Source organism: Culex quinquefasciatus, chromosome 2, assembly GCF_015732765.1.
Source record: "Culex quinquefasciatus strain JHB chromosome 2, VPISU_Cqui_1.0_pri_paternal, whole genome shotgun sequence".
Taxonomy (NCBI): Eukaryota; Metazoa; Arthropoda; class Insecta; order Diptera; family Culicidae; genus Culex; species Culex quinquefasciatus.
In genome coordinates, this window is record NC_051862.1 from 156,338,163 (window position 1) to 156,360,659 (window position 22,497).

The 22,497-nt window shown below is 41.9% G+C and overlaps 3 protein-coding genes across 5 annotated transcripts; 2 read left to right on the forward strand and 1 right to left on the reverse strand.

Moving 5' to 3' along the window:
- Window positions 1-3,636: 3,636 nt before the first annotated feature.
- Window positions 3,637-6,191, forward strand: LOC6040136 (SUMO-activating enzyme subunit 2). The gene is made up of 5 exons (XM_001849542.2): window positions 3,637-3,798; window positions 3,865-4,027; window positions 4,155-4,309; window positions 4,369-4,656; window positions 4,710-6,191. Exons 2-5 carry the CDS (start codon window positions 3,884-3,886, stop codon window positions 6,055-6,057), a joined length of 1,935 nt encoding a protein of 644 aa, XP_001849594.2. The 5' UTR covers window positions 3,637-3,798; window positions 3,865-3,883; the 3' UTR covers window positions 6,058-6,191.
- A 2,447-nt stretch (window positions 6,192-8,638) lies between these two features.
- LOC6040137 lies at window positions 8,639-15,898 on the forward strand. Of its 3 annotated transcripts, none has more exons than XM_038254707.1 (4): window positions 8,639-9,011; window positions 9,072-9,220; window positions 13,230-13,489; window positions 13,549-15,898. In XM_038254707.1, exons 1-4 carry the CDS (start codon window positions 8,698-8,700, stop codon window positions 15,763-15,765), a joined length of 2,940 nt encoding a protein of 979 aa, XP_038110635.1. In that variant the 5' UTR covers window positions 8,639-8,697; the 3' UTR covers window positions 15,766-15,898. The 3 variants fall into 3 exon arrangements, with proteins under 3 accessions (XP_038110635.1, XP_038110636.1, XP_038110637.1); XM_038254708.1 differs by having other exon boundaries at window positions 13,239-13,489; XM_038254709.1 differs by lacking the exons at window positions 8,639-9,011; window positions 9,072-9,220 and adding an exon at window positions 13,153-13,181 and having other exon boundaries at window positions 13,239-13,489.
- Window positions 15,899-19,548: 3,650 nt separating this feature from the next.
- Window positions 19,549-21,280, reverse strand: LOC6037393 (histone H1.3). Its single transcript, XM_001847259.2, has 3 exons — window positions 21,135-21,280; window positions 20,861-20,971; window positions 19,549-20,596 (listed from the first exon to the last, which is right to left on the reverse strand). Exons 2-3 carry the CDS (start codon window positions 20,967-20,969, stop codon window positions 19,665-19,667), a joined length of 1,041 nt encoding a protein of 346 aa, XP_001847311.2. The 5' UTR covers window positions 20,970-20,971; window positions 21,135-21,280; the 3' UTR covers window positions 19,549-19,664.
- Window positions 21,281-22,497: the final 1,217 nt, after the last annotated feature.

The window sequence follows — 22,497 nt, forward strand, 5'->3', positions numbered from 1 at the left end:
ACAAAGGGTCATTGTACTCCTTGTTGTACTCACAAAAATAAGCCTTATCGCTGTAAACAATAATATCAGCAATCTAAGCTTCATTTTAGGACCCAATCTCGTAAATATTGATCGATATTAATACTATTTAATTGATAAATGTTCACATATTTAAATTATAACATTTTGATTTTTTTTATACATTTTTGATAATAAAAAAAATAAATTTTGTGTTTATTAATTTTAATTTTCTATTATAATTGTAATTTGTAATTGTAATTAAATTTGTTGTTTTATTGGGTACGATAACTTGTTAGTTAAACTATGTATCAGGTCAAGGAGGGAACTAGCCGGAAATTTATATTTGATCCAAAATAAACTAACAAATCTCAAAACTAAAACTAACTATAATAGTTTTTTGCGTCATTTTTTTAAGTTTTGGATGTTTTTGCATGTTTTTTTTTTGCATGGGTGGTTTTCTCAAAAATAAATACGCCGGACGAGACGCCGAAGCGTTTAGTTAGACCAACGTTCCAAAACGTTCTCATTTTATTGTAATCGAAAAGTCCCCCCAGAGCCTCACACATGAGGTACTGAGGTTTTGCTTACTGAGCAGTAATCAAGCTAGAGTATTTGTCCCTATTTTGGGCCTCATAAGCCGAGCGCACGGGACCGTGGTGTAGGGATAAGCGGTAGAGACCCTAAATTGGGAGACTGGTCTAAGCTTGCTAAATCGATCTGGCAACGTATGTTTTGAGCTTGGCAACACTGATAAGTTTTGCTGGGCGTAAAGGCAAATGCTCGTTTGGATACGTCAGACTCGCGTCTGTTTGGGTACGTCAAATTCACTTCGTCCAGTCTCCCTATTTAGGATCTCTAATAAGCGGGGGGTAAGCGTGATTGCCTCTCACCCAGTCGGCTTGGGTTCGATCTCAGACGGCATTTTTCGAGACGAGATTTGTCTGATCACGCCTTCCGTCGGAAGGGAAGTAAATGTTGGTCCCGGACTAACCTACAAAGGTTAGGTCGTTAACTCAGTCCAGGTGTAGGAGTCGTCTCCCTGGGTCCTGTCTCGGTGGAGTCGCTTGTAGGCAGTTGGACTAACAATCCAAAGGTCGTCAGTTCGAATCCCGAGGAAGATGGAAGCTAAGGTGTAAAAAGAGGTTTGCAATTGCCTCAACAATCAAGCCTTTGGACACCTAGTTTCGAGTAGGAATCTCGCAATCGAGAACGCCAAGGCAATGCTGTAGAGCGAATAATTCAAGCAAAACAATGCCAAAGGGCTGTTGTGGGTTTGTAAACAAAGAGTGTGTCCTGCTCACGCTAGAGGATGTTTACATCTGGCATGAAAGGGATACACTCTTTGTTTACAAACCCACAACGGCCCTTTGGCATTGTTTTGCTAGAATTTGATTTGAATTTGAAGCCGAGCTCACTTTTTATTTTTAATTTTGATGTATTCTCAAAGGCTGCTATATAGGCAGCCTTGATTTTAATTACATGAATAAGTTGGTTTTTTAATGCTAATGCTCTTATTGTCCGATTCTCTTGAAGGTACACGCCTCGCGGCATTTCAGAATGTGCCGCAGACACTGTTGCCAGCAATTTTCTGCACTTTTGGTGCAATAAAAAACATTCCCGGCAACAATGCCATGCAATTCGAAGAAGAAGATCAACAAAAACAAAACGCATAGTATGGGATTTGACAGCGCGCATTTGCCGAGAGTGCGGCGCGTCGTTTCGAGGTTGGTATCCCGCATAGTCAACAACCATACAGTCACCATTTGTCGAATTATTTTTCCTAAATGATCTTAATAATACACCAAATAGGGTGCAACTGTACATTTTCCATTCCCAAACAATCCTACAATTTATTAAATAGGTCGTTAGGTAATGTTACAATACATTTTACAAGGGATTTTTTCGTGGATCATAGTCATACCCTACCCCAAACTGTTCAATTCTTATTTTATGTGAACCGTACCACAAATTAATAAAATATGATTTTAAATGGTGAACTGCTTTACCGACACTTACCGACACCATTTGAAAAGGGAGGAGCCAAAAAATAAACTTTACAAATGTTCTGGGAACTATGGATTTAACGGGAATGGTAAATATATGATTATTAATGGTGAGCGTTTTTTTTTTGTAATGTCCGGGATTTGTTACCGCTTGATGATGATGTCTCCTGTTGATTCTTCCGTGGTGCTGCCGCCTTATCTAATTGAGCTATCTCAGTTACATTACGTTTGGCGGTTTAAAATGCATTTTATTATGAAATGTGGCCTCAAAATTTATCATAAATATATCGTAACATGTATGGTAGAACCATACAAATAAATTATAGACCAATCACATGGCGAACAGTTATCGTTCTGATAATGGTCAATCAATTGATTAAATTATTTGGACTTATAAAAATTATCACGAAAATAAATTAGCTTTACATACAAACTATATGGCAAACAGGTATATCGTTCCATGAATTGTTGAACAATGGTTTGAATTGTTGGGACTTAGGAAAATTTTCGCTGATTCAGGTATATCGTTCCATGAATTGTTGAACAATGGTTTGAATTGTTGGGACTTAGGAAAATTTTCGCTGAATTCAGGTATATCGTTCCATGAATTGTTGAACAATGGTTTGAATTGTTGGGACTTAGGAAAATTTTCGCTGAATTCAGCTATATCGTTCCATGAATTGTTAAAGTATTATTTGAATTATTCGGACTTAGGATTTTTTTTTGCTGTAGTTCAATTGGCTCAATTATACAATACCTGTTTCAAATAATCCTTTTCGTTTGGCGAACAGTTATATCGTTCCATGAATTGTTGTACAATTGTTTGGATTATTGGGACTTAAGAGTTTTTCGCTGAGCTTCAAGTTGGAAATACTACGTCGGCTATGGTACCCTTATGTTTTAACAATAGCTGTTCCGAAAAATCCTTACCATGTGGCGAAAAGTTATATTTCTCCATGAATTGTTCAACAATTGTTTGAATCATCGGGACTTAAGAAAATTTTCGCTAAAATTCATTTTTGGCTCATTCATACAAAAACTGTTTGAAATAATACCAAACATATGAGGAATAATTATATCGAACCATTAATTGTTGTGCAATTGTTTCAATTATTAGGACTTAGGAAATTTAGGAAATTTTCCGCTTAAGTTTCTTTGATTAAATCATACCGAGTATCATAACTTTTATCATACCGGCTACTGTAGCAGTACTATTATGTTCTAACAATAGCTGTTTCGAACCATCCTAATCGTATGACGAATAGATACCGTTCATTAAATTGTAGGAAAAAAAATCAACCATTCGAATATGTCAAGATAAGTGTAACAATTCGGGAAATAGTACCATTTTAATTTTGTTATATGGTCGTGACATTATATCAACAATATCACAAATGGTAACCATACCAGAAATAATTTTCTTATGATTTCGACAGTTTCACCTTTGGTATTTGATTATGCGGGATGCCGCGTGTCTTTTTCGGGAGTACGCCCAATACAATTCAGATTTTTTCTTACCGTGCCTCCAATTTCTGCAAACTCCTGTGCAAAAATCTGCGCTCAAATTCCATTTTCCACTCGTTCCCTTCCCAACTCAATTTAGCGTGTAAAGTTGAATCACCGCGTCCTGATGTCACGCATCGGCGAGCTGTCAAAAATTTGTTTTGTTTGCAAGCCGCTTCTCTGCTCGTGCAGCCGCGTCTTTCCTCGATTTGACCAATTTTTACCGCATAATTACGGCCAATTTGCCTAGCAATCGTTACCTCAAAGGTCCCCGCACGTAATTCAAGCACTGGTTTGTGGATTAACGTGAGTTTACTGCTGGAAAAGTGAATTTTAAATTTCTCTTTCTAACCGGCAGACAAACGCGACCCACAAACATGGCGGCTCAAATCGCAGGAGTGTTCGAGCCGAGTCTGCAGGAGAAAATTTCCAACTCGAAAATTTTGGTTGTCGGTGCGGGTGGAATCGGCTGCGAGATCCTGAAAAATTTGGTTTTGTCAGGGTTTCAGGACATTGAAATTGTGAGTGTTTCTTTATTTTTAGAAAATTTGCAAACTTGTTGCAACGCGACCTAACCTGCAAAAAGTTGCATCTTTCGCGGCAGTGTTGCCAGTTTGGTTGAATTTTCTTTTGCTTCTTTTTTTTTAGATCGATTTGGACACGATCGACGTGAGCAACCTGAACCGGCAGTTTCTGTTCCACAAGGAGCACGTCGGCAAGTCGAAGGCCAATGTGGCCCGCGAGAGCGCCCTCAGCTTCAACCCGAACGTCAAGATTAAGGCGTATCACGACAGTATTACAACGTTAGTTTTGGGATTTCGGTGATTGAAAATCCAGATTGTAATCTACTTTGCAATTTCAGCACCAACTACGGCGTGAGCTTCTTCCAGCAGTTCCAGCTGGTGTTGAATGCGTTGGACAACCGCGCCGCCCGGAACCACGTGAACCGGCTCTGCCTGACGGCGGACGTGCCGCTGATCGAGTCCGGCACGGCCGGCTACAACGGCCAAGTCGAGCTGATCAAGCGCGGGCAGACGCAGTGCTACGAGTGCACACCGAAGGCGGCGCAAAAGTCCTTCCCCGGGTGCACCATCCGGAACACGCCGTCGGAGCCGATCCACTGCATCGTGTGGGCGAAGCATCTCTTCAAGTAAGGGTCTTTTTCAAGCTTTGTTGAATTGGACTAAATTTTGTTCTTTCTAGTCAACTGTTTGGTGAGAGCAACGAAGATGAGGACGTTTCGCCGGACACGGCCGATCCGGAGGCTGGAGCAGAAGCCGGAGAGAGTGCCCTGGCGGCGGATGCCAACGAAAAGGGCAACGTAGATCGCGTCAACACGCGCACCTGGGCTGCGCAGTGCGGCTACGATCCGGAAAAGATATTCAACAAGCTGTTCTACGACGATATAAACTATCTGCTGAGTATGTCCAACCTGTGGAAGAGTCGCACGCCGCCGAATCCGGCAAAGTGGGACGCACTGGAAGAGGACGGCGAAGCTGCCGCCCCTACCGATACGGTGCTGCGTGACCAGAAGGTGCTCAGCTTGACGGAATCCGCAAAGGTCTTTGGAGAAGCGATCGGAGCCCTGAAGGACGCCTTCGGCAAGCTGCCCGACGGTGACCATCTCGTCTGGGACAAGGACGACAAGTACGCGATGGACTTTGTCGCGGCCTGCGCCAACATTCGAGCGCAGATCTTCAACATCCCGCGCAAGAGTCGTTTCGAAATCAAGTCCATGGCAGGCAACATCATCCCTGCGATAGCCACGACCAACGCCATCACGGCCGGTGTCGTCGTAATGCACGCTTTCCGCGTCCTCAAGGGAGAGTTCGAAAAGTGCAAGTCTGTCTACATGCGCCTCCGGCCAAACGCCCGCAACCAGCTGTTCGTTCCGGATCGTGCCCTGAACCCGCCCAACCCCAAGTGCTACGTTTGCGCGGCCAAACCCGAAGTTACGCTCAAGGTCGACACCAAGAACGTCACCGTCAAGGAACTTCGCGACGACATCCTCATAAAGGCCCTCAACATGATCGGCCCGGACGTGACCATCGACGGCAAGGGCACCATCGTCATCTCCTCCGAAGAGGGCGAAACCGACTGCAACAACGACAAAAAGCTCGAAGAGCTGCAAATCGTCGACGGGTGCATCCTCAAGGTGGACGACTTTGTCCAAAACTACGAACTCACCGTAACCATCGTCCACAAGGACCCGGCCCGGGACGAACCCTCCTTCGACATCGTCGCCGACCCCGAATCGCTCAAACCGAAAGAGGACGAACCCGAAGCCCAACCCTCCACGTCCAACGGAAACTCGAAACCGTCAACCTCAACAGCACCGTCCGCCGACGACGACGACGACATGTGCATCGTCGAGGAGGACGGAGAGAAGCCGGCAGCTGGGTCGGACGAAGCGGAAGCGGGCCCCAGTGGAACGAGCAGTGGTCCCGAGAAGCGCAAAAACGACGACACGGAGGGACCATCGACGAAGAAGGCACGCGTTGAGGAGAAAGCGGGCGAGGACGACGACGACGATTTGATCGTTATCAACTAGGAGGCGGAGCGGGGGATCCGGTAAGCGTAAATTGCTTCTTTTTGATGTCACTCTTGGAACACGTGCAAACGCAGGTTGGGCAAAGTTTGGACTCTCATAATAAATGTATCTCGAGTGCGAGTAATCCATTCCAGGACGGTGTGTTCGAATTGTGTCCGAAAGCCTTGAAAAAAAAAATCATTTTTTTTTAAACTCGATTATCCGGAGGTTTGTACGGGACTTCGTATAATCGAATCACAAACAAAATAAATGTTTTCTTTTCTTTTCTTCCATTTAACATCAAATTCGAGTTCTACGACCCCATTTCAATCAAATTTTAATGGTTGATTGCCTAATAAATTAAAAAATGCATTTATTAAATATAAACACCACCTTGGATTTAAATTTGTAATTTTGTAATTTGTTGTTTTATTGTGTACGATAACTTGTTAGTTAAACTATGTATCAAGTCAAGGAGGGAACTAGCCGGAAATTTACATTTGATCCAAAATAAACTAACAAAACGCATTAAAGCTCAAAAATCAAAAATATGACAACTTTCTCTCAACTTTCGATTATCCGAAGTGAAATTTTGCCAAGGCTTCGGATAATCGAGTCAGGACTGTAGTGTTGAAAAGTAAAATTGTTGAAAATTGGGTCCTAAAATTAAGCTTAAATTTGTGATATTATTGTTCACAACAATAATGCTTATTTGTCTAAGTTCAATGACCCTTTGTATGACTGCAAAGGATTTAAAATTGGTTTTTAATTCATTTTTTTAAATAAACATCGCGGCCCTTCTTGACAGATAAGGTCCTACTTGACAGCTCAATCCAAGGAGACCATAGTTGACTCATCAAAAAAAAAATTGTCTTGTCAAATAATTTTGTGTTTTGTTTAATCGTGTTTTCGTTGTACCTACATAAAAATTAACATAGGGCTTTAGGATCAAATAGGATCCTGAAGCCCTATGTAAACCACGCTTAAAAACCATTTCTGATCACTTTTTTTTTATTTTAATGCAAAATAAATGTTAACAAGACAACATTTTTTCGATGGATCAACTATGGTCCCCTTGGAAAGAACTGTCAAGTAGGAACAGCTTTTCTGTCAAGAAGGACCGCGAGGTGATTTTTTCAAAATTGATTTAAAAATCCATTTTAAACTCTTTGTGGTCGTAAAAAGGTTATTGTACTCAGTAAAATAAGCTTTAACGCTGTAAATAACATCAACAATCTAAGCTTTATTTTAGGATGCAATTGGGTACTAAAGCCCTATGTAAATTTTTATGTACAACGGTAAAAAACACGATTAAAAACCATTTCTGATCACTTTTTTTCATTTTAATGCAAAAAATTTGTTTGACAGGACAACATTTTTTCTATGGATCAACTATGGTCCCCTTGGAACGAGCTGTCAAGTAGGAGCTTTTCTGTCAAGAAGGACCGCGAGGTTAATTTTTCAAAATTGATTTAAAAATCCATTTTAAACTCTTTGTGGTCGTACAAAAGGTCATTGTACTCAGAAAAATAAGCTTTATCGCTGTAAACAATAATATCAGCAATCTAAGCTTCATTTTAGGACCCAATTGGGTACTAAAGCCCTATGCCAATTTTTATGTACAACGGTAAAAAACACGATTAAAAACCATTTCTGATCACTTTTTTTCATTTCAATGCAAAATTTTTTTTTGACAAGACAACATTTTTTCGATGGATCAACTATGGTCCCCTTGGAACGACCTGTCAAGTAGGAGCTTTTCTGTCAAGAAGGACCGCGAGGTTAATTTTTCAAAATTGATTTAAAAATCCATTTTAAGCTCTTTATGGTCGTACAAAGGGTCATTGTACTCAGAAAAATAAGCTTTATCGCTGTGAACAATAATATCAGCAATCTTAGCTTCATTTTAGGACCCAATTGTGATGATCCTTAAAAAAAAAACAAAATAAAAAAAATTAAATGTAAAATAAATATTTATGCTCTCGACTTTTGTGTAATTAATAGATGTTTTAAAAAAAAATAAATTTAAAAGATTTGATTTCTCTAAAAATGAAAACCAATTGGGTCCTAAAATGAAGCTTAAATTACTGATATTATTGTTTACATCCATAAAGCTTATTTTTCTGAGAGAGAGTTTAAAATGGATTTTTAAATCAATTTGGAAAAATTAACCTCGCGGTCCTTCTTGACAGAAAAGTTCCTACTTGACAGCTCGTTCCAAGGGGACCATAGTTGATCAATCTAAAAAAATTTGTCTAGTCATTTTTTTGCATTAAAATGAAAAAAAAAGTGATCAGAAATGGTTTTTAGTCGTGTTTTTTACCGTTGTACATAATAATTTGCATAGGGCTTTAGTACCCAAACTAAGCTTCATTTTAGGACCCAATTGGCCAAAGGCCAACCAAAGGCTTAACAAATTTTCATTGAAACTAAGAAAAATGCGGTTTTACTCCAACCCGGTTTCAGTTAAGAATTTTGACAGTTCGCGAATAACGAAAAACACAATTTCGATACCGATTTTTTTCTCCGTGCCTTCAAAACGCAAACACTTACGTCAAAAAACGGTCAAAACCTGTCAAAACAAAGCTTGACAGTTTGCTTGATTTTTTTTTGTTTAGCTCGCGACGCGTGATACAAAAAGGTGAATAATTCCCAACAAAAATGGGTCGTAAGTGCGAGGTTAGTACGTGTGCGAACAACGAAGTGAAGCGGAACGGAGCGTCGTTTATTAAATTCCCGCGAAATCCGACCGTTGCCATTCGGTGGGTACAGTTTTGCGACTCGGAAGAGCTGCTGGCCGACTACGAAGAGCACGGCGATGAAGTGTTGGCCAACCGGAAAATATGTTCGGCTCATTTTGCGGACGAGGACTTTCGCATTCGGGGTCGACCGGACCGGGGTCTGCGGTTCGGAGTCGTTCCGCGAATCGTTGGCACGTCCTGGAGCGGCCCACCACTAGTGGTGCAGGACCAAGGGTACGATTTGACTTGTTATCTTGTAGGTTATTTGATAAAATTGTAAACATATTTTTATAGTCCTCAACTCGAACCTGTGGAAGACGTTGATGCAGAGACAAACTCAAGTGTGATACCTATTGTCGTTGATGAGGAGTGGCTGGAAGCCGTTAACCAGTCTGACGGAGAAGCCAACAGATCGTTTATCTTTGAACAGGAGGGCAATAGAGGTAACCAAAGAGCAATTCTCTACAAAATCGGTCTTTTTTTGATTTTTTTTTATTTTTAATCCGGCTAAAACTTTTGTGGTGCTTTTGGTATGCCCAAAGAACCCATTTTGCATCATTAGTTTGTCCATATAATATTCCATACAAATTTGGCTGCTGTCCATACAAAAATGATTTATGAAAATACAAAAATCGGTATATTTTGAAGGAATTTTTTGATCGATTTGGTGTCTTCGGCAAAGTTGTAGGTGTGGAATAAGGACTACAAAAAAAAAAATGAAGCACGGTAAAAAAATTTGGTGATTTTTTATTTAACTTTTTGTCACTAAAACTTGATTTGCAAAATAGCACTATTTTAATTTTGTTTTATTTTTTGATATGACATAAAATGCCAACTTTTCAGAAATTTCCAGGTTGTGTAAAAAATCTTTGACCGAGTTATGAATTTTTGAATCAATACTGATTTATTAAAAAAAGATCGAAATATTGGTCCCGAAAATTTTTCAACTTCATTTTTCGATGTAAAATCAAATTTGCAATCAAAAAGTACTTGAGTGAAGTTTTTATAAACTGCACCGTTTTTAGATCAAAGCAATTTTTGGGTAACTTTTTTTTTAAAAATAGTCGCAGTTTTTCATTTTTTTAAATTAGTGCACATGTTTGCCCACATTGAAAAAAATATTTTTGAAAAGCTGAGAAAATTCTCTATATTTTGTTTTTTTTTCAACTTTGTTGATACGATCCTTATTTGCTGAGATATTGCCGTATAAGTGTTTAAAAACGTTACTTAATCCACCCTAAGGTGGTTGGCGCCTTCCTCACATTTAAAGGGTGCAATCCAAAATGCAAAAAGTGCGTAAATAACACTTGAGTGCTTATAACTTTTGATAGGGTTGTCAGATCTTCAATGTTTTGGACGCGTTGGAAAGGTCTTTTAAATACCTTTCTAAAAATGTATAGCATTTCTTACAAAAACAACCCTCTTTACAATCTTCCGGACTTTTTTTTAAAATCGTTTTTTTTAGCATAACTTTTGAAGTACTTAACTAAACTGCATAATTTTTAATAGCGACTTATGGAACCCCAAGACGGATCGGATGACGCCAAAACGGACAAAATCGGTTCAGCCAATGTCGAGATATTCGAGTGACAATTTTTTGATCAACATCCAACCACACACACAGACATTTACTCAGAATTTGATTCTGAGTCGATAGGTATATATGAAGGTGGGTCTAGGAGGTCTAATTGAGTGATTTTATAGCCTTTCCTCAGTAAAGCGGTGTATGCACATCGAAAGGAACCGGTCAAGAAAAATTTCAAATGGGCAGCAGCAGCAGCGAAAGCAAGCCAGAGAGGGTGAAGAAAAGCCCCAAGAAAACGCTCCCTCTCCTTTGTTCTGCTGTTCGTAAAGCTGTTTCTTGACCCCTTTCCTTCCGATCTCCATACTAGCCTTAACGTGAGGAAGGCAAAACAGGAAAATTGATGTTTTCTAAGTCTCACCCAAACAACCCACCATTTTCTAATGTCGATATCTCAGCAATTAATGGTCCGATTTTCAATGTTAAAATATGAAACATTTGTGAAATTTTCCGATCTTTTTGAAAACAATATTTTCAAAATCAAGACTAACATTTCAAAGAGCCAAACATTCAATATTACGCCCTTTTAAAATGTAAGTCTCGGTATAAAAAAATTGTTTTCGAAAAGATCGGAAAATTTCACGAATGTTTCATGTTTTAACATCGAAAATCGGACCATAAATTGATGAGATATTGACATTAGAAAATGGTGGGTTGTTTGGGTGAGACTTAGAAAACATAAATTTTCCTGTTTGTAAACCTTTGCATGGCTATATCTCAGCAACTAAGGGTCGTATCAACCAGGGTTGGTAGTTTCTCATTTCCTCGCCGATGGCCGAGGGCTTTTAGATATCGTCCCTCGCTCAAATCATCAAATTTTCGGCGTTCTCCCAAAACCGCATCAAGAGAGCGAAGCGAAACGATGCCGATGAAATAGCGAGCAACGAACAAACCGATGCGTAAGACGGAAAAAAATCTCTCACACAGCCAGTCCCCTCGCTCAAAAAGCAAGAGAAAGAGCAATCGTGAAATTCTCTCGCCCGTAAGCCCTGTAGAAATTAGTTCATTTGTGTGCGTGAGCTCCAGTGTATGTATACAGCAATTTCGTGTGCGTGTCTCTCCGGTTGGAACGATAGTTCCATCCGAGCCAGCGATAGGGTATTTCTCGTCGATGTGATGGGCTTTCGATATTCGCGATAGCAAGCCGACCATCACTCGGCTGCGAAAGAGAAGAGAAGTTTTAAGAGACGAGGAACGCACTGAAATATGCATCAATGATAGTGCGATGGTGATGGTTTACCTACCCTGGTATCAACAAAGTTAAAAAAACACCTAATATAGAGAATTTTCTCAACTTTTCAAACATATTTTTTTAATCGATCAAAAATATTCTTCAAAAGATAAAGATTTTTGAATTATCATATATTATTTTTCTATGGACAGCTGCCAAATTTGTATGGAAAATTATATGGACAAACTAATGCATACCGAAAGCACCAAAAAAGTTTCAGTAGGAATAAAAAATTCAAAAAAATCGAATGGCCGAAATCTGAGAGAACTGCTCAGAAAAATGGGGAACAGTGGATAATATTTTTTCTTATCTCCGGGTATTTATTATTTAATTGAAATCAGGAGTTTTTTTTAAAGTCTCATAAACATATGAAAGACAATAACTTATAGGATTTTCAATTTCTGTTTTTGGAGGGCGTTCCTTAATTACGCAACGCAATATTTGGAAATGTCTAGCAAAACAATGCAAAAGGGCCGTAGTGGGTCTGTAAACAAAGAGTGTATACCTTTCATGCCAGATGTAAACATCAACTGACGTGAGCAGGATAGCCTATTTGTTTACACTTCGGAATTGGCCCATTTACATTGTGTTGCTTGATTTCATAAATTCCATAACTTTTAAATTCTTAAATTTTAAAATTAAAGCTGAATTAAAATTAAACTCTGAAATTCAGAAATTGTTTAACTGTTGAATTATAGGTTTCAAAAATTTATATTAGTTAGTTTGCAATCATTAGTTTAAAAAAAACCTTATACGATATAATAAATAAAATTCTTATAAATAAATACGTTTTCCATTTCATAAAATAATTTGCCCCAACCGTGTAGATGGTTCAAACAGATTCAAAATCAAGTTCACCCCAACTCTAGGGGAGCGTTCTTTTATTACGTAACGCAAAAAATCGGATTTTGAGACCCCCTCTCCCTTCCCCTCGTAACAAAATTTCCATACAAATTAAAAAAATGTATGGAGCGTAACCCGGCCTCCGACCTCCCCTTCCCCCTATTGCGTTACGTAATAAAAGAACGCTCCCTAGCTTGATTTTTTTTTGCCTTTAATAGCTAAAATTCTTGAACTCTGAAACTCTAAATGTAAGGTATGCACTTCGGAAGAAACCGGTCAAGAAAAATTTCATATGGGAAGCAGCGGCAGAGCAAGCAAGTCAGAGAGGGTGAAGAAAAGCCCCAAGAAATCGCTCCCTCTCCTTTGTTCTGCTGTTCGTAAAGCTGTTTCTTGACCCATTTCCTTTTGATCTGCAGACTAGCCTAAAACAGGGGTGCCCGACCTATTGGCCCTGCGGGCCAGGTTTATTTTTTCTGAAGCAGTGGCGGGCCGGAATTAATGTTTGATAAAAGTTTAAAAGTTCAACTTTTTAAATAAAATTATTTTAATAAGTTTCTTTTAACCCAAACAAATATATAAACTAGTGTAGAAAATACGATTCATATTTCTCGATTTTATTTTTTTTTAATTTCATGATCATTGCAAAATTGAACTGATAATTTTCATCAGTGCATGAACCTGATTTCTGACGTTTCATGGGAATGTTTTTGTTTTGATTCCGGGAGGTAGAAAAAATTGTTGCCTAGCTGTAATTATTAATTTTTAAGTAAAATTCCCAATATTTTGATGATTTAAGCACGTTTAGATACCACTGATCACACCACAACAATGAGACGCTCGCTACGAAAACGTAAACGCAGTGAAGATGTACCGGCAGAAGCTGTAGCACCACCACCAGCACCGGTATCTCCAGCGCCAGCACCTGAGCAAAGTGATGAACCTCCCGAACAACAACCTTCCCCGCAATCCACCTGCAATTTGTGCAAGAAGCTCAGTGCGGATCTGCGCTCCGACCCGGAAACCGCCGACAAGATCATCGACTGCCTCGGACTTGGGGTGAGTAATTTGCAGATCTTCAAAAAAAAGCTTAACGTATAATCTTTTCGGTTTCACAGATCTCACCGGAGGTCGATCCGACGGGGCAGATTTGCGCCGGCTGTGCAGAACGCGTCGACGCGCAGCACGCCTTCCGGACGCGCGCCCTGCACTGCAACAGTTACGTCGAGAACGGGCTGGACGACAAGGAAGACGAGGACGTGTGCCGGTTCTGCTTGAAGGCGGATGGCGGATTGGTCGAGTTGTTTCCTGGGGGGAACGTTGTGGCGAATGATGTGGAACGGGTGCGGGATTGTTTGGGGGTTGAGATCAACAGCTGGGACTCGGTGACGAAGCTTTGCGGGGATTGCGTGGGTGGTGTTGAAGAGTTGGCTGGATTTCGGGCGGAGTTTTCGCCGACGGCCGTGCCGGTGAAGTTGGAGGACGTGATGGATTCGTCGGATTCGTACAGCATTGGGAGCGAGAATGGGGATGGGGTTGAGGGGTTTGAGTCGGATGGTTCGACGGCGGCGGAGGGGGAGAAGGGTGGGGAAAAGCGGAAGATCACGGCACGGTCTCTGCCGTGGATTGGAAGCGACCACGAGGATCGTAACTTTGACGTGCTGGATGAAACGGACGAGGCGGTTGAGGTGGTGTTTGAGGAATATCCGTTCGATCTGCGATTGGTCCTGCCGGACGGGAGTTCGCTGTGGCACTGCGTTCAATGCAAGTTGCGAGATTGTCGCGTGAAGCTGAAAATTGACGCGAAGGGAATGTTGGCTACATTTGGGGGTTCAATCGACAAGCACAACCACATGAACGAGCTGGACAAGCTGATGGAGTGTCCGGAGGGGAAGGGGATGGTTCAGTTTGACGGTAAGGAGCAACCGTTTTGGCTGCTGTACGGCGAACGCCAGCGAAGTCAGTACACGCGGTGTTTGATCTTTGCCGGGCAGAAGTACTTGCTGCAGTCGATTCGGTTCAAGGGACTGATTGGCGTTTGGAAGTGTCATCACGTGTTCAGGAAGTGCACGGCATTGCTTCGGATTGATCCGCTTTTTGAGAAGTTTGAAATGCGCGGTCGGCACAACCATCCGCCGCTGGCGCAGTGGGAGATTGACCACGCGTTGAGGTTGCGCGGCATTCGGGATGGCTCGCTCGAGGCAATTCGTACGTATCAGCGGACGACGTCGCGAGTTGCGATTGAAAAGCGGGCCGATCAGGAAGGATACGTGGGTAACGGGACTCACACGTCCAAGTCTGAATGTGCTAACGGAGCGGAGGACGGAGTTCAAGCGAAAGTTAAGGACAATAATGTGGACATCTACAAAATCCTCCAGCAGAAGGATCCCGCGCGCAACTTTAAGGTGCTTCCACTTGATACAGGTTTCAAGGTCGTCGATGAGGACAATTACGAGTATTGCTTTTCCACCCAGCTTGAGGACAATTCAACGCTGTGGAAGTGCGCAATGTCCCAGCTGAGAAACTGCAAAGCGGTTGCCCAAGTAAGTCTCGATGGCAGACAGTTGACCTTCATCGAGCGCAAGCACAACCACGAAACTAGACCGCTCGAGCTGCTAAACTATCCGCTAGGCAAGCGAGTGATCGCCGGAGAAGCGGTTTGGCTGCTGAAATGGTTCAACGCGAACCACGAGTCGCGTCGGGTTCTTTACCGTGGATATCTGTACACGCTGCATGAAATTGGCAAGCACGGAATCATTCGGTGGAGGTGTCTCAGGAGGCAGTCCTGCGCGGCAATTTTGCTCTCCGAAGGTGATTTCCGCAAGATGGAGGTCAAGGGAGAGCACACGCACCTGGGGCTGCCCCAAAGTTCCATGGATTCGTTGGTTAAGGACACTGAACCGACTGGGCGAAGAGTGCAAAAATCCGTGGAGCAACCAGCGACTGCCCAGCTGTTACCAATGCCGATCTATACGACCATCAGCCAACAAAATCCGGAGAAAAATTACACCGTCAAACAGATCAAAAGCAACTGCTGGTTGTCACCTTTGACGGGCGTGACTTCCGGTTCAACGCAAAGGAATCAACAGGCTACAGCCAGTGGAGCTGCGTTTGGAGCGACATTCGCCTTTGCAAGGTCAAGTTGTACATCAGCCCTGACGGAAAGGTGGCAAGGTTGCACGAATCCGACCACAAGCACAACCATTTGGACGGCGACGTCCCAGCGTTCAAACTCACCGACGGAAAGAGGACAATATTCGACGAAACCAAAAACGTCGACCTGCCCTGTTATTTGTACACCTACCCGGCGGACTTCTTCCCCAACCGTGGCCTAATCTACCAAGGCCAAAAGTACACGCTCTGTCGAATCGACCGACACGGACACAGCACCTGGAAATGTCCCCGAACCTGCACCGGATACATCAAAGTTGAGAGCAGTCTGCGCTCCATCGCCTGCAAAAACTCTCACCAACACGCCGCACTAACACCCCAAGAAATCAAAACCATCACCGGATCGGACCAACCCGACCTGCTCGAAGGTGCCTCCTTCCCCGACACGCCCTCCACCAGCACCGTCCCCATCAAGAAAGGTCCTCTCAGTACACACGACCTGCTAGAAATTCTCTCCACCCAAGACCCGGACCGGAACTTCCAAGTCCAAATCAAAAACCGAAGCATGAAAATCGTCCAAAACGGCTTCGAGTACTACTACAACCTGTCGACCGCCAAATTCACCAGCTGGAAGTGCATCTACACCACGGTACGCGCATGTCGAGCCACCGTCACGCTCGACAACAGCTGCAAGTCCGCCCACCTTCCGGAAATCCCCCGCCACAGTCACTCCACCAAGCCGTGGAGCCTGCTGACCTTCCCCCTCGGCCGAAGCACCATCATCGACGCGCAAACGGGCGCGGAAAAGCCGTTCTGGTTCCGACTACAACCGAACTTCCTGCGCCCGATCGTGACGATCATGTACGAAGGGCACCGGTACCGGTTGGTGTTCCTCAACGAGTCCGGCAGCAGCAGCACCTGGGGCTGTTCGTCTTCTCGGCGGTGCAATGTGCGCATTTTTATCGACGGGTTGTTCAAGCGGTTGAGGAATGGGAATTCGATCCACACGGAGCCGGCCATGAGCGCCAGCGATCAGGCCGCCTGGATCGAGGAGATTGGAACGATCGGTGGGGAAGAGGCGGTGGAGCAGGATTTATAAGGGTTATAGCGAGTGATTGTCGGACGGAAGTGTTGAACTTATTTTCATTTTGTCGAGCTTACAAGACGCGTTTTGTTTGTTTTATGAGAAAAAAAAAATGTTTTTAATATATTACTTGAGCTTTTAAAATATCACATAGGGGAAATATACTCATTTGAGGCCTAATAAGCGGTCCTGTTTGAATGATGCTGGATAATCTGGAGTGTTCCTTGAAATTTATTAAAAACAAGTACACCAACGAGTAGAGCAACTTTATGTGAACATTTCTGTTTATTTTCATTTTTTTTAAGTTATTCTATTCCTTTTCACAAGCATTAAAAAATATTTCCCAAATGCATTCTAATCAGTCGGAATGCATTAGGCCACGCCCATTTTCCTATTTTAAGCTTAGTTCTTTTTTCTTCCAGCGCACTTTTGGGTCTGCTCAGTGCTGCCAAAATTGATGAAATTTTAAGCGAATACTCACGAAAAGTAGCATTTATAGTGAAAATTTCCTGGCATCACTGGCTCACTCTAACAGGCGCTGCTGGTGGTGTTAACCCTTTGTTCTTTATTTGCCTTCGCATCTCGCTCGGTTTTCTTCAGCCTTCGATTGGAATGGGTCGTCAAAATTCAAACGTCAAAAGACTTGGCGCGTTTGTTTTTTTATGGGGCTTGCTAATTACTCACACGTTTCGGGATTATTTTTCAAGTGAGTGACTAACTAATGTGCAAAAGAACCGTTGCCGATAGTTGGACGCAATTTTATATCTTAAGCGCTTTGAAGTCGTTAGCGCAAGTGAAAATTTATTGATGGCGAGGTTAACTTCTCATCTCGTGTGTGGATTTGTGTGCCACCAAAATGATGAGAAATGGTCTCGCAAAATAGAAATTATGATCAAAAGTGCATTAAATTTGATCTTTTTGGCCAGTAAATGGCATAAATTTGCGTGCTTGAGGTGGTGCTGTTGCTGGTAAGTTTATAGCCCAAATAGTATTTTTGGAACATTAACGTGAAGACTTCCATAATTGCCATGATTTTTCGTTCAATGACATAAATTTTGCGTCGCTTTCAATATTTTGACAAAATTTCTTTGTTTAGAATACTGCCCTACACATGCTGATTCCTTTTGGAAACGATTATCCCATTCCTTGCGAAGTTATGGAAATCGTCATTAATCAATGATTGCAAAACCAGGACGTCAATGATTGTTCACAAAATTATATAAATTTTGAGACACATTTGATTTAGACCAAAAATTCATTGAGTGGCTTCAAGAAGGCAACAACCAGCACATGCTGATTCATTTTGGTGGGGAAATTCGTACAGAATATTTTAGAGTGATGATCAATTATCTCCCAAAATGATCAACGACTTCACATTAATCGAGCATCAAACTCTTCATATGACGAAGATAGGTGTTTGATTAGAAAGGGTATATTCTCGGTAGACGGTATTGTTTTGATTCACAGCATGGTGAGTCAACTGTTGTGGATGTACGCTGAGCGAAGTTCTGCGTTCGTTCCGTGGTTCGTTCTCGTTCTTCTCATTGAACTGAACCTTAGACAAAGGTGCCATGACTTTTCGTTCGGACTTTTACGTGCCGTTCTCTTTTTCAATTTTGAACGCGTTCTGTGAACCCTTTGTTTTCAGAGGTTTTTCAGAGGCTACTTCCTAACTCTTATTGGAGGTAAACTGACAACTTTTATATAGCCGATTTGAACCCGCGGTAGAGTTTAGTTCGAATCCCGTTTTCAATTTTTTTTTACTTATTTTTAAATAACCATCAATTTCAACGAAAACTGTTGGGATCCGAATATTAAACGAAGCTAAAAATAACGGGGAAGAATGGGGGACTCGATACCGCTACCCCACCATTAAAACTAATTAAGCAAGGTTTAAAGTTCTGGAGTTTTTTTTGAAAAGGTCCAATAAAAGAAATTTTCAGTTTTTGCTTGTTGGGTGTTTATAATACCCCTTACTCAAGGCGGTTTCAAAAACACTCAAAAAGCAGAAACTGGAAATTAGGTTTATTGGACCTTAAAAAAAAAAAAAAACTCTAGATATGTGGAAGCGCTGTGACAACGTTAGCGCAAGTGAAAAGGTGGTTGTGGCGACTTCACTTAAGCGGTTGGGCGCTCATCTTGTGTGAGTAAATGGCATACATTTGTGTGTTACTCGAGACAGAACTCTCCATATGCCGAAGATAGGTGACTAACGAGAATAAGTATATTTTCCCCCACACGTATCCAGAATTTTAAGCGAAGATGGCGTTACAAATGGTGCCCGCCCGAAACGTCAAAATCACGCAGTGGTACCAACATTACAAAAAAAACTGTGCCGGGCATGACAGCCACAGAGCGGATGAAGCTTTTTGGATAAAGGTTCTATAAGAATGTTCGGAAGGGACCAACAACCCGTAAAGGTGGATTAACTAAAGCATGATCGTTTAATTTTGTGACATTTAGGGGAACTATACCCTTTCTCAGCCTATTTCTATTATCGGCCTATCAGCACTTTGATCATGAATTACAGCTGTTATAAAGTGTTTTTGACTGTTTCAAAGTAATAACTAGCTTAAAAAAAAGTGAGCAAGCAACTCTTCATTGCTGATAGGGGAAATTCTCGTATGTTTGGCAGGTTAAGCATTCGCTCCTAATTCCATCCAATTTGCTGATTTTCACTATTTAAACAATTAATTTTGCAAAACTTTTGATAGAAACTTGCTTGCTCGCTCCTCATTGAGCTATTTATCATTCGATTTCAGTTGAAAACGCTTTTAATTAGCTTTAATTGAATGTCAAAGTTCTGACCTGCCAACATTAGAGGCACGCTGGAATTAGATGCCGTTCCCCTACTTCTGAAAATGTAGATTTAATAGCGGAAAACGGCAAAAGTGATGAGAATTGGTCGAACGGCTTAGAGTGATTAAAATGGGCATATTTCCCCTATGTGATAAATTTATTAGAAAATCATATCTTACTTTCAACACGCATAACATCAATGGTCAATTAAATTACATCGCATAACATCAACATCCCCTCTCAGAACTTTAACTTTTTGGCCTTCTTGGAGGCCCCAGCCACTTCCGGCGCCGGCGCTGGTGCCTTTGTCTTGACCCCGGCTGCAGGTTTCTTCGCAGCGGTCTCCTTCTTTGCGCCCGCTGCTGGTTTGGCTTTCGCAACCGGCTTTTTCGGCTTGGCCACCGTCGGACCTCCGACCGAGAGTCGAACCTTTCCGGTCGTTTTGGAAACGACGGCCTTTTTCGTGCCGGCTGCTGCCGTGGCCATTTTCTTGGTTGGTTTGGCGGTTTTTAAATTGTTGTTCGAGTCCTTATTGGCGGGCTTGGCCTTTGCGACGGGCTTCTTTTTGGGTTCAGCTTTGGCCGCTGGGGCTGCCTTTTCCGGCTTCTTTTTGGGCGCTGGCTTCGCTTTAGGTTTTGCGACCTTCGGCGGCTTAGGATTGGCGGCTTTCTTGAGCTTCTCTCGGTACTTGGCCGAGTATCCGACGGAACCATTCATACCAACGCCGGTCTTTTTCATAAGGATCTCGTCCTTGATGTGCTTTTCGATTGCTTTCCAACAAAACAGCTTAACGTGCGCTTCTGATTGCTCGGTTTTCGCGGCTACAAACTTGTTGATTTTTGCGAACGTGACGCCGGAGATTCGACGTTCATCCGTTACAAGATCCTGCATGGCATCGAGGACCATTATCATATATGGTGGATGATTACTCTTGTGCGCTGTTGCCGCCTGGGCCGCTTGAGCCGTTGGTCCCATGGGTGGCTTTTTCTGAACAGCCGGTCCTGACTTCAGCATGGCCTGGACGGCTGGTTTCAGCCGTGCAGGTCGAACTTCCTGTTTCTCGGGCTCGGTGTCTTCTTCATCATCTTCTTCTTCTTCCTCCTCCTCCTCTTCGGCAGTCTCTTCTTCTTCGGATTGCACGGTGCCTTTGGGTTGTTCAGCATTAACAGGATCTGAAAATTAAATTTGAATATTTTTATGATTTTTTTAGAGTGTTCCGTACAAGCTACAATTCTGGAGTTTTTTTGAAAAGGTCCAATAAACCAAATTTTCAGATTTTGCTTTTTGGGTGTTTTCAATACCCCTGACTCAAGGCGGTTTCAAAAACACCCAAAAAGCAAAAACTGGAAATTTGGTTTATTGGACCTTTTCAAAAAAAAAAAAAAAAAACTCCAGAATTGGACCGTGCGTTACACTTTTGTCCATCGCAAACTTACGGTCATCTTCCTCCTCCTCTTCTTCCTCCTCGCTGCCTTGCTCCGTTTCGGACTCTGGCTTCTCCTCCATCGAGGTTTCGGTCTCTGAACCCGACTCAGATGCACTCATTTCTGTTGAAAATAGATTTTAAATAAATTATTCCTAAAAATAAAATGTCATGTCTCTAAAATATGGAATCCAGTCACCGCCATTTTTAAAATTTTAAGATAAACGAAGTAAAATTATAAAAATACACATTTTCATTAAATTTATGAAGTACAAGAGGCCACTTACTGGTACAATTAAAAAATTAAACAATAACTTTATATAATTAACACAATTTCGCTAAATGTGAAACGAAACAAACGGACAACTGAAAACTGGACTTGGACGTGCATAAAGAGCAATGTCTGGCGAAATACAATAGGCAAATTTGCGTTCCCTCAGCCACCGTAGACAATGTGCAACGTTTTCGTACATCGACCACGAACAATTAAACAATTATAGCAAATTTTGTTACATTAGAATGGTCCACCCTCGAGTTCAATGTGTGAAAAGCTTATTCAAAATGAGGACTTATTCAGATAAGTTTCTATTTTTTTAGGTACACATCAAACAAAGCTTATGCACCAAGATTTCTGATACACAAATTTAAGTATCTTGATGGTTCTTGATCTTGATGGTTCAATAAAATCGGGCTGACGAAGGCCGATCGGGGAGTTACATTTCTCATTGGGTATGGTAACTTTCGAAATATTTTTTTTATCGAGAAATGAAAAGTGAGAGTTTATGCGTGCAACATGGAGTTAAACTTTTCGAAGTGCCATGGAAAACTTCACAGCAACTTCACAGAAAGTTTAACTCCATGTTACAGATTTGACGATTAATCCTCAAAAGTACTGCCTACAACATTATTTACAACAAAGTTTGACTATTTTTTCAATCAGATTGTTTCAGGATTGATTAAGTTTGACAATAGGGTTGGTTATAAAGCTCGATGTAAATTTTTATGTACAACGGTAAAAAAACCGACTAAAAACTAGAGAGCCTAGAGCTTATTAATAAGCTCCAGGCTCTCTACTAAAAGCTCCAGGCTCTCTACGAAAAACCATTTCTGAACACTCTCCCACATTAACTCAGTGCGGACGTTACGCATCGGCGGCCGTTACTGATCGTGTGGTCCGCCCTAGAACCGCCCTGGCGAACCGAGGGCGGGCCGACTGGGCGGTTGAAATTTGACATTTGAAATTTTTCAATTTCGTCCGCCCTCCATCCGCCTTGGCGTGCCATGGGCGCATCGCCTGGGCGGTTCAAACTGATCGCTGAAATGTTTCAATATCGTTCGCCCCTCAATCTCCGCGGCGAGCCAAAGGCTGATTGCCGTGGCGGTTTGCATCTGAAGGAATTTATTTCGAATTTGACATTTCAGTCAGTTTTCAACGAGCTTCGGTGGGTGTTGTATTTAATCGGCGGCTGCTGATTTTCGTTGTTAAGTTCGTGTTGGGAGAAGTGTTGTGTTGTTTAGATTGTTTACTTATGTAAACAAACAGTTGAAAGTGCGTTTGCAATAGTGATTGAAGGTTGTTTTGCAAGAATAATCGTTATTGTTGGTGTAATTTATGTGACACCTTATAAATATTGTTGGCAGATGTGCAAT